This window comes from Rhincodon typus, chromosome 22 (assembly GCF_021869965.1).
Source record: "Rhincodon typus isolate 14 chromosome 22, sRhiTyp1.1, whole genome shotgun sequence".
Lineage (NCBI taxonomy): Eukaryota > Metazoa > Chordata > Chondrichthyes > Orectolobiformes > Rhincodontidae > Rhincodon > Rhincodon typus.
The window spans coordinates 10442806-10455259 of NC_063353.1; the positions used below are offsets into that span (position 1 = coordinate 10442806).

At 41.3% G+C, this 12454-nt stretch overlaps 1 protein-coding gene across 11 annotated transcripts in view; it reads left to right on the forward strand.

The window, feature by feature from the left end:
• Positions 1 to 12454, forward strand: part of lmo3 (LIM domain only 3) — a 201475-nt gene that overhangs the window by 135858 nt on the left and 53163 nt on the right. For 5 of the 11 annotated variants that reach the window (XM_048610245.1, XM_048610237.1, XM_048610243.1 and 2 more), the window contains one exon: positions 4201 to 4414. In XM_048610245.1, coding sequence (XP_048466202.1) covers positions 4209 to 4414 — 206 coding nt within the window. In that variant the 5' untranslated portion in view covers positions 4201 to 4208. Of the gene's footprint in view, positions 1 to 662; positions 994 to 1130; positions 1180 to 1286; positions 1391 to 1466; positions 1632 to 2087; positions 2224 to 3959; positions 4024 to 4200; positions 4415 to 12454 lie in introns of those variants that run through there. The other 6 variants (XM_048610240.1, XM_048610246.1, XM_048610244.1 and 3 more) reach the window with 6 other exon arrangements.

Here is a 12454-nt window from a genome sequence, read left to right on the forward strand (position 1 = left end):
CACTGCTGATCACATCTGTGCAATGCACTAAGTGGTGGGCCTCTTCAACTGTATGGTTTGTGATGATTCTGTGAATAATTCATATGATTATGAAGAGAGGGGGGAAATGCTATTTTCTGTCTCTTCTCTGACTTAAAAAATTCCCTGAAAATTGCACGATTGGGAAGATAGTCCGCATTCAAATAATTTAATTCATGACAAAACCTAATTACTGTCAGGTAATACCCTGTCAGTTTTAATGCATTTCATCAGTCATAATGAAAAGAGGAGCATTTTATGACCCATCTTATTATCATTACATTTTGTGTGGTGGGTGGGGATGGGAATGAGAGAAATGAGTAGCATGGAGCTGAATGTTAACTATTGATTCCTATGTGTTTTCTCTTTAAATGAAGTTGGGGCGTATTATTCACCTCCGAGGAGGTAAAAGTACAATATATAACCGGGGTTTTGGACAGTTTCTCAGACGCGTGAGAAAATGGTTAAACGTCTGCAACTCGCTGGTGTTATTAAGAATCTATTGCCACAGTCTAAATAGAGTACTAATTACTGGGAAATGATGTCACTGTAGGCAGAAGAATAATCCTATCATTTAATTAGTTGAATGATTTAAACAAAGATTTGCATAGATGCACTAATCATTTGCCATGAATTACAGAGCAGTCCTTGCAAACGAGGGGTAGCAGATCACACAGTTTTTTTTTAAAAAAAACTCATCTCCTTGAACATAATTAATTTAATTGTCCTCATTAGCTGTTCCATTTGTTTTGATTTTGTCTCTCTCACTCGCTGCTTTGTATGTGTGTATGTATTGGCTAACAAAAGGCATTGATATCTCATAGTTGTAAAGGGCTAAACAGTAGAGAAGGGTTTTTTGTGAAACGGGGAGGGGGAACTACAACTCGGCTCTGCTACACTTTTTTTGTGAAACGGTTAAATCAATAAGAAAGCTCTCATTAATCCGCAGTCTCTGAAACTGGACGCACTCAAGAGGTTGGTTTTCTGGCTTTTTTTTTACACACCCTTCCCTGAGAACGGTGTGTGTGTGTGTGTGTGTGTGTGTGGTTCTGACTAGCCAAAAGCGTGCGGCTGTTTCTAAATTTTCACCATGGGGAAATTAGCCATTGAGACAGGATTCATCCCAGGGCTATTGCTGGACTTGGGTCGACAGCAGAGAGTGTGCGTGTGGTAATATCGAAGTCTGGGGGAGCGCTGCCGTGTTCTTGTCGTGTGTGTGTCTGAGTGAGTGTGTATGTGTGTGTAGCGGCAGCCGCGCTATCTCGCTAATAACTGAATTACCTTTTACTGCATTGTGTGTCTCGCCGGCGAAGGATTGAATTTGCAGATGATGAGGCTGAATTCGTTTAGGACAATTCTTATAAGCTGATAGGTAAGTTGTCCTCCATCATTCGTCGCAGGGAAAGGTTACACTGCGGATACCCAGACAGAACACCTGTAGCTCCGTTGTGATCAACTCGATTACTGGCAGTTCCTTGGGGATCTCATTATCTTTAAAACTTTCTTTTAACGATTCAAGTGCATTCCGTGTGTTGACCTTGCGTTGGAAGAAAGTACACGCTGTATTCTGAACATATTTGGAGAGGGTTTCTTTTTCATGTTGAATAGAGACGGTAAGTGGAAAGAATATCCCTCTGGCTATTTCCCGGCTACTCTGGGCTGTGTTTTGCTTTCGAAAAGTGTGCATTTTATATTTTTGAATGATTTGAACTTTTCTGCGTTGTCACCGCGCCCTTCTGTAGGGGAGTTTTTTTTTAAGAGGCTTAGGTAAGTTTCCTCTGGTTAGATATTTTCTGGGATTCTTGTTAATTTAAAAGAAATACAAAAGTTCTTTTTTTTGTGGGGGAGTTCTTGCCATTGCAAAGGGGGGGGTTATATTATAAGTAAATTCCTTCCCCCCCCACCCCAACCAAAAAGTGTGTGGCTATGTCATTCCGCATTCACACTAACTGCCTCTAAGTGTCAGGCTGACGATTGGAAACGTGCGGTACGTTTGTGAAGCGTGTGTCTTTTGTCGGTGTCAACAATGACCAGGCTCGGTGTACTTGCTCATCGCCGCCAGTTCACCCTGACGGGGAAGGAACCGGCTCTTCCAGCAAGAAGCTGCTAGAGACCTGGCCACCCTACCAACCCCCCACCCTCCCCTTTAAAAAAAAAACACACACACACAACCGATGCAGAAAAGGGGAGGAAAGTTATTTTATGGTAAGGCGGCGAACGTGATTCTCAATGTTATTGTATGTGTGTGTGTCTGCGATTCTGCACAAAGCCGAGTTCTTCAGAGGTTTTAGTGGAATAAGAATCTCTCTTTCTTTTCCACCTATACAAGCAGCGTGACGCTTTCTGTGACTTGCATGATTTTTTTATTTTAGTGCTTTCTGAAGGATTCCTTTTTCTGTCAAAAGTGTTGTCATTTGTAAATGGCTCTCTTCGCATTATTCAACCCATTCTTCTCGCGGGGTAGAGAAAGGGGGGAGAAAAAGACATTAAATTGAGCATGTTAGCGATGAGAGTGGGCTTTTCTCTCTTTTTGTGTGTGTGTTGTTTTGTATGCTGGCTGCATCAGAAATTGGGGTGGCTGTCGCAAAATCTCATTGGCCTTTGCCAAGCACTAGCACTTTGCTGCCATGGAAACTGTAATTAAACTGATAAGAGTGGAAAAATGTCAGTATCTCTTCAGCCTTACAGCTACATCTAAGAAGGGAGTGGGAATCAAATTGGTTCCGAGCTCCAGTTGCTTTATAAAGAAAGAGCTTTTTTTAAAATGCCTGAACTGGGGACATTTATTTGCATTGTAATTCCGGAGGGTTGTTATCCGCAGGGGCGCTCTGGACCCATTGAACCAGGAGAGAGAGAGAAAGAAACGGCTTTAAGATTGATTCCAACGTTTATTATTCACCCACCCCTCAAATCTTTTGTTTGCCATCCATCAATGATATAATGAAACAGTGTTGGCAAAATTCTCTCCTCATTTACCACCGTTTTTTTTATCAAGCCCCAGTTGTGGGACCCAAAACTTCCAATTTGCCAAATCTTTCCCTCAATCTCTCTTTCTCTCTGTCCTCCCCAGGGATAAATGAGTTAAGAATCGATTTAGGAATCTTTTCTCTTTTAAAAAAAACAATGGAGCGCAACCTATTCTACGGCAGTGAAAGTATTACTAATCTTGAGCATGGTAATGAGTTGCAACATTCTCACTACTCCTGTCTGGTCTAGCTGGGGTTTTTTTTTTGGGGGGGAGAGAGAATTAAGTGGCATTAGGGTAAAAGAGCAAGGAAGGTGACGGTGAGGTCTGTTCACAATAAAATCTTAGCAATTTGAGTGAGCGCTGTTTAAATGGACTGAGATGGGTGTAATCATTAAGAAATGTAAACACTGTGTGGACCATGCCTAACCTCTCACTTATAAATCCAGGTTTCTGTCAAATGGATGTGTGTGTATGAGAAGCTATTGAAAAGAGGGAGGACAATGCAGTAATTGCTGTTTTGATCTGAAAATTGTCTTTCTTAAAAAAAAAAGAGGCTTTTTTTCCTCCAATATAATGGACTTTTAGTACGATTGAGATCTCAATGTGAACTGGGGCGGATATTTCCAACTGGGGGCACACGAGGTTAGTCCATTAAACCATCAAACCGCACCAAAAAAAAATCGTTTCAACTTAAATGTACTGATCAGTACTTGGGTGGAAGGGGCGCTATCTTCAGCCCTATCAGGCTGGGGAACTGGGCTTGGGGCGGTGTGAAATGGAGAGTAGTGAATGGGGAAAGTTTGACTTGTTGGAAATACCATTTCTTTGTGAATGACGGATTAAAGTCGCGTTGCTGGCTCTGAGAGTAGGTTATTTGTGTCTCCTGGTCTGCCACATGGATGGGCATCATATCTTCCACCAGGGAAGGGTGGCACTGTCCAGTTACCATCCCATATAACCATGCGCTGCCGCTTCTCAACAAATCTCTCCAGCCTGAACACCGGAGACAGCAGTGAAAGTGAACGGCAGTTGGAGCAGTAATGTTATCATTTTTCCGCACTTCACACAGCCCAGCTAGAAACTGAGTATTCATTTGATCAGCTTAACGCGAGCAACCCAGTACTGTGCAGGAATAGGACACTAACCTGGTGTTGTTCTGTGTTTTTTTTTGTCCTGCACTTCTCATTCCCCTCCCCACCTTTTCCTTTCTGCAGGTATACAAATGCTCTCAGCTCAGCCAGACACCAAGCCGAAAGGTTGTGCTGGCTGCAACCGGAAGATTAAAGACCGCTACCTCCTGAAGGCGTTGGATAAGTACTGGCATGAGGACTGTCTGAAATGTGCCTGTTGTGACTGCCGCCTGGGAGAGGTGGGCTCAACTCTGTACACCAAGGCGAATCTCATCCTCTGTCGCAGAGACTACCTGAGGTAGGGCTAGCGAAGGGATTGGGGGGGAGGGTAGCTGGGACAAGGGAAACTTTCACGGCCGGGCTGGCCAATTTTTAAGTGTGTATTTCATTATTTACTATTCCAAGAACAAAAATAAATGTTTTGTCAGCATGGTGCAAAGATTTTGTGGAATGATGTTGAGGTATTTGTTGGGGGTGGGGGGGAGACCTTTTGATGCAGTCAAAACGCGTGGCCTTGGACACTCTCACTGGGAGAGTGAGGAAAGTCTTTGATATGCCGCCTGTTTGTGTGCGTCCCCCCTCCTTTTGGAACCAACTCTGATTAATAGGGACCATAGATGTGCATTTCTACATATACTGACCTCAATCTGTCCTGCACACGCCCCCACAACCACCAACACCACCACCAGAACATTAAAAAATGAATTAATATAGAGTCCATTTGCGGGAGAGGTCATGAGCATAGTCTGTATGAAGTGACGCCTTTTCAGTCTTTGGCAATTGCAAAGTTGTGTGAGGGAGTTTATAATGTGCACCGCAGCTTTTGTTTTCCAGTTTATTTGCTTTGAAGGAATTGTAGGTCACCGCTCCCCTTAATGCTTTATCTGCAGTCTTGCGTCTGTGGTTTTTTTTTCTCTCTCTCCCTCTCCCACTCAGTAACCTTGACCATTTTGGAACTTTTTTTTAGAAAGCTTATCTTCATTTTGCAAAGACACCAAAAGAAATTACTGCATTAGGTTCCTGGTAGCTGAACCCTGCAAGCTGCAGCGCCGCCCTCTAGTGGACGTTGGGTTGGCATGCTGTGAGGGAAACCCGGCAGCAAGAGAATGTTTTGAGCTGGGTCATTTGTTTCCCAATGGGCCACCATTCGTACCATGGTGATGTTCTCTGGTACTCCCTATAGTGAAGTGCAGAGTGCTGGTTTTCCTTGGTTTTGGGGATGGGGGAATATGTGGAATGATTATTACTCAAATGACTTATAACCACCCCCATGCCTTGTGGCATTCTGTGTTAATGCATTTTAATTTTAAGGCATATTTGTGTAAAATCAGTCCTCTGTGCTTCTAAAACACACGTAAGTCATCAAAAAGCAATTGAAATATTACAGACCCTGTTATTGTTTTTGTTATTTATTTTTCCTGATGCCTTTTGATTTTTAAAACAACTTAGTTGGTTAACATGTTTTAAAGGTGCCAGTGTCTTTAGTTGGTTGAGTAATTTGCTTATTATAGGTTGGACACCTGATTTCATTGCAGTTCATCCTATTTGCAAAGTATTGTTTTTTTTTTGCAAGTTTTCCTGTTTCAGAAGCAAAGCTGGTCTCTTCCTTTCACACCTAAACTTCTGGTGGGACGAGAGGCCTGAGTAGACTTAGGCATCTAATGAGTGTGCCATTAGGTCTGCTGTAGTGCAAAGATGTTTTCCCCACAATCATTGCTGAAACTATTTTCCTATAAAGTTGAGAATTTTCCAATTGCATCTTTTGGCTTTAACCGTGGGCAGAACTGTTGTGGCATATCTAGCAGACGGTAGTTAAGGGAAGCATGTAATTCTTCAAGGGAGCGACAAAAACTAAGTCTGGTATTGCAACATGACGAAGGAAAGGTCACTTCAATTCATCTAATCCATGCTTGTACCAAATTTCCTATTACTGTTAATTGTTCAACTTCAATAATGAGAAATAACTGCTTTAATCCTGAATCTCTGGGAGTGTACATGTGACTAAATGTCTCCAGTAATGGGCCTCCATTGTACAATCTTTTTCCCATGGCTTTCCGAGTTTTATTTTGCTAAGGTTTTTGTGATGTGACTGAAACAAGTAGGGAAATTCGAGGTGATCAATTTTAGACAGATCACAAGTTAGGAGACCAATGATTTTAAGCTTGGTTAATGACAAACATTACAAGATGAAGACATATAGATACATCTTCAAGGTAAAACTGGGTAGATCCTATTTCAACCAGTGTTAAAAACAATTGCTGTGAACGTTTTGGAGATACTTTTCTTAACTATGTTAACCTGCACAGGGCTTTTTCAGTCCAGAAGCAGACTAATTAATCAAGTTCAAGGTTGAGTACTGGCTCAGGATCTAAATATTAACTATAGATATGTCTTCATCTGGTAATGTTTGTCATTAACCAAGCTTAAAATCATTGGTCTCCTAATTTGTGATCTGTCTAAAATTGATCACCTTGAATTTGCTGTATATGAGGCTAGCAATGGGGAAAAAAAAAGCAACATTTATATTGTCTGAAACCCTTTTACAACCCTCAGTACCATCTATGTATTTAGGGTTTACCTTTGAGATTTGAATGCTCCATGTTCTCTAGCTCAAATTTAACCTCAGACGCTGAATTTTACTGATCCACGTTCTGTTGTGAGGATAGTGAATTTGTGGAATTCTTTACCACAGAGATCTGTTGAGGCTTGGTTGTTAATTACATTGACGGCTGAGAGATTGTTAATGAGTAAGTGAACCAAGGTTTATGGGGAAAAGGCAGGAAAGTGGAGTTGAGAAATTTCAAATCCATTGGGCTGATTTTTTTTTTCCTCCTTCTGTTCCTCCATCCTACAGTCTTGTCTACAGGCACTACCACTATATTCAAATCTTTTAAGAAAGCTTTAATAGAGTATTGTGTTCAGTTCTGGTCACCCTGCTATAGAAAGGATATTATTAAACTGGAAAGGATGCAGAAAAGATTTACAAGGATGTTACTGTGACCAGAGTTGTATGGAGAAGCTGGATAGGCTGGGACTTTTATCACTGGAGCATAGGAGGCTGAGGGGTGAGGTTTATAAAATCTTCAGGGGTATAGACAATGTGAATAATCAAGGTCTTTTCCCAGGGTAGGCAAGTCCAAAACGAGAGGGCGTAGGTTTAAGGGGAAAGATTTAAAAGGGACCTGAGGGGCAACATCTTTTTTTTGACAAGGCATGGTGCATATATGGAATGAGCTGCAGAGGAAGTGGTGGAGGCTGGTACAGTTACATGATCATAGGATCCCTACAGTGTGGAAGCAGGCTATTCAGCCCATCAAAGACCCCCGCCCCCCTCAATCCCTGCATTTCCTACCTTAGACACTGTGGGCAATTTAGCATGGCCAATCCACCTAACCTGCACATCTTTGGACTGTGAGAGAAAACCGGACTACTGAGGAAAGTTATGCAGACACGGGGAGAATGTACAAACTCCGTACAGGCAGTCACCTGAGGCTGGAATCAAACCCAGGTCCCTGGCGCTGTGAGGCAGCAGTGCTAACCACTGAGACTGCCGCCCAAACAACATTTAAAAGACATCTGGATAGTTACATGAATAGGAAAGATTTAGCGGGATATGGGCCAAACACAGGCAAATGGAACTACTTTAGTTTGGGAAACCTGGTCAGCATGGACGAGTTGGACCTAAGGGTCTGTTTCCATGTTGTGTGACTCTGACCTGAGACACAAAATCCCTACTATAGGTTGAAGGGCTGATTTGCTGTTTTTTTTCCACCTTTTCCTGGACCAGATGTCAGATTAGTTTTGTAAAACCTATTGTGGCTCCTATCACGTAGCTACATACGAACTTGAAGAATATTTTTCTCTCGGGTCAGGTACAGCACAACCTGTGCCTGAATTGAATATGTTAACTGGAGTTGACCCAGTTCCAATCCATGCAAGTAGTTGACGTAGTTTTGCTCTAGTAATTAAGGCTACATGCTGGAAATTGCAGAGAATGGGGATTTTATTTATTGGCTGCATTTTTGTGTATGTGTAAGTTGGGCAGACTAAAGTATTTCACACTTATTTAGGATTTCTAAATGTAATTTATTTTCAACTGCTGACTGAAGTGAAACATAGTGAAGTTCAGTTTTATTTTCACCAAATGGTAAATATTGTATTCGACCTGTCCTTGTGTTCTGCAGTATATTGTGCTGTAAACTATAAATACTCACTGCAGACTTTTGTATTGTGAAGAAATCCCACATAACCTGCCAAATTTCCAAATTGGAATGTTTGCTTTCAAAATGGATGCCTGTTATTCGAGGTCGTGCATGAATGTTCTGTAGTGATCAATTTTGCATAATTGATTTGAACTTTGATATATGGGCTTAATATGTTCCTAATTTTTAATGAGCTTTCTTCTTCAACACCACTCCTGAATTTAAAACTAACATTTTAAATGGCCTTTATTTCTACTGGCGAGAAGTATAGCAAGGGCCATATGGCCGTTGATTGGAATCTCATTTAAGATTTTAGAATTTTGTAAGTGTGCTTTTTACTGATTTTTGACACAAATTTTCTCTTCTCGCAATATGCCATTTAGTAATGCTTTGTTTGCAAAGTGCACTTGGTTAAACACACCTGATATTTCAAGTAAATTCACAGCAGTATAAAAATAATTTACCTTTGAAAGATAAAAGGAAATGTTTTAACACGCAGCATCAAATAATATTTAAATGATCATAATTCAAATTGAGTCTTCTTTGCTTCCATTTCCCTTGAATTATGTTGCTGTTAATGTTTGCATAGGAAGACCTCATTTATCTTTTTAATCTAAGCAACAGCATTACAAGATGTACATGCATGTCACAAGCTCTGTACAGCAATGTCGACTGTATATCTGTTGGAAGATGCATGACAGTAGGAATATCGGAGTTAGCTGGATAGCGCACATACTAAAACCACTTCTTTATCATCTGATGCCGGGTGAAGTAAAGCCAGCATATGGAGAATAAATCTGAATTTGACTGCATGCCACTGGGATAACATATTTCAAACTAATACAACGCTGCAATTTTTATTTGGATTTAAAATCTCAAACTTTCTGGGGTGAGCTAATGGCTGGGACTGGAATTTCACCATTTAAAAGGGCTGAAACCTATCATGGGTGCTGCTAATTACTCGATCCATTTATTTTTCAATTTACGCTTCCTCCTTTCACATCCTCACATAACAGAATGTGTAACTATTCTGTTTCCAATTTTAGTATTAGTCCTGATCTGCAATATATTGATTTTTAAGATCAGACTGAAATATTGTCTGCAATCTAGCTGCGAGAACTTTATCCCAAGAGAGCTCTGACTTTAAGCCTGAACTCTATCCTGTGTCTTCGCCACCAATTTAAAAGTTTTTTTTTTAATGAATCTTAATAATTGCTACATTACCAGACCTTTGTAAGCCTATGTCCAGCTTGCACGCAGATTTTAGTGACTGCTTTGAACCTGAGGTGGTCGCTTTAACTTCTCTTTTGTTCTCTACCCTCCACCCTTTGTATTTTTTTTTCTTCAGCCCTTCGAGAGCCTTCTCTCCTGTTTTATGCTTGTTTTAATTTATGAAAGGTACTCCCTCTGACATCCTCTCATATCCCTACCTGTCCCTGCTCTATTAATGCCGATGCTATTCTCCTGCAGTCCAGGACTTGACTCCCTGTCTGATAATCCCTCTTTCTTTCCAGATAACCTCTGATAGGCCCATCATAACCAGTCTGTACAGCGTCCTCACCTGCAACGACCTAATTGCTGATCCCTGATCCCGCTGACCTTCCTCCTGCTCAATATGTTCACCAGAGTCAATTTTGAATTGCTTTCCACTCGAGTATTCCCCTCCACCCCACACTTTGAACTCTGCCAGTCGTCATTCTTCTCCTTCCAAAATGTGTCTTCACTTCAGAACAAAGCCCTTGCAGTCCATAAGCTTGTGGATGATTGCACTGACATGTCCTTGACAGAAACCTGGTTAAGGAGCTGACACACTTATCCCTTTAAAGCAAGCTTTCCTAAATAGTTATTCTTTTGACCACTTACCCTTCTGAGAATGTCACCAGTGGCATGTTTTTATAGCTAAAACTGTCTGTTTCCTTGCTCCTCTGACAGTTTCTCCTCTACACTGCAGTTAAAATCCTCCTTCCCCGTGGTCCACCATTTTTAAAGGTGAAATCTTAATGTATTTCCTCTCTCCGTATTTTAACCATTGCAACTTCTCATCATCACTTCAACTTCTGGCTCAATCCCTCTTGAAGTAAGCTCACTGTCCACTTATCCCTTCCATCTCTCCCTCCATGTAAATGCATCCAGCAATATTCTCACACTTTGGATGCCCATTCACAACTGTAGCTAACTCTGAAATTATTTTGCCTGATTGGGTTTACTACTTGATGCTTCCCATCTCTTCAAATCTGCCATCAGCCACCACTCCCTCAAATCTTTTCTTTTGTTCTTGCAAACTGCCACTGCTTCTTTAGTCTTGTTGCTTCCCAAATCCATACCTGTCTTTCCCAGAACTCCAAGTTAGAATCTCTCCAGTCAGGTTTCTGTCCCTATCGCTGGACTGAAGTCACTCTCATCAAATCCACGTGATATCAGATGTCATTAACAAAAGTGAACTATCCCTTCTTGATCTGTCTGTAGCTTTTAGCTTGTTTATGGATGATTCTCCCTAACGGGAAAAATATCAAAACAAGGAGAAATAGGCCAGTTCTGCCGTTCAATATGATCATGGCAGCTCATCTGTTTCAATGCCATATTCCTGCTTTCTCTCTTAAACCCTTTGCTGTCTTTTAATATCTAAAATTTTATCAATGCCTTTCTTGAAAATATTCTGTCACTTGGCCCTCACAGCCTCTGTGGTAGCCAGACAATTGACTGAAATAGCTTCTCTTCCTGTTTCCAAGTTGTTCCCTAAGGATCTGAAGTTTGACCCTTCCCAATTTACTTTTCTTTACTGGCCTTTGGCAACTGCTTTCAAAAGAGTTGGTGCACATGTGGAAGCAGTTTGGTGTGGTCAATCTTACTCCACTTTCTCAAACACTTTCATTGTGTCTAAATAGTTGAATTTTCACCCAGCTTCCAATACTGAGTGAGAAGGAATTTTGTCCCGTTTAAGTATTTGGGAAGATAGCCTTTGGTCGCTGTTGTAAGCTCTATTCCCTAGCTGTCGGTTCTACAGTCACTGTAGTCCTACCAGATCATAAGGCTGCTCTCTCATTAGAGGGAGATGACTGGTGGTGGCTTAACTTGAAGGTCACTGTGCCTCCAACAAGGGAAAGACTCATTCATGGTGACCTCAGCTGACACAGGAACTGAACTCATGCTGTTGGCATCACTAACTAGTCATCTAACCTACGGAGCTAACTGGCCCTGTACCAACTCTATCCAATTCCTCGAACACTGTCTGAGGCTGAGCTAGACTGGAGTTGTCATATTTGACCGTGAGATGAACTTCTGATCGCACATCATGAAGACTACCTCTCCATAACATCACCCACCACCACTAATGTCTCATCCGTGTTGTTTGTTACTTCTATCTGAGCTACTCTAATAATTTACTACATGCCTTCCCATTCTGTCACTCGTGTCTTTACTGATCCTCAGATTCTCTTTCTCCACCATATTTCCCCCCCACCCCACCCAAAAACAACAACAACCCCCTGCTAATTCTCAAGGTTGCTAGTGGCACAAAAGTTAATATTTGTTTATTTAAAAAGTCATACTTCGAAATGTACACATTGGTCATACTAGAATTCCATTTTGGAATATACAAGACGAGTCAGACCAGTATGTCTCATTCACCAGTTTTGAGTTTTTCCATCTGGGCATAGCTTAAATCTCTTCATGGTCCTGCCTATATCCCCAGCATGAATTCAGCATTCACCTCAAACTCTGCATCTTCCCAGTCGTGGCATTTGATGCCTATAGTTGCATTTTAAATTTTTTGGAATTCTTTCAGTAAACTCGTGTCTTTCCATATCCAGCTGTGCTGTTACGATCTATTAAAGTGATCAAGCTTTGGGTTAGTTTTCTTAGTTCTGATTGGTTCTGTGTTTGGTTTTCTTTTTGGACTGTACCCTTGTGGTGATGGTTTTAGGTTTGGATCCTGTTCAACGTTGAAACATTTCTACAGTTGTCTTGTGTCCCCAGTGGAAACTACCTGATGCCTGTCGCAGTTGTTGATGTTTGTTTCTATACCAGGTGTAATGGGACAATGACCTGTGCCTCCAAAGACACCCAATAAAGTCTTTAACCAGAATCTAGAGTGGCCATTGTTTTGTTTATAAAGGTGTCCGTTTAACATGTGCTGC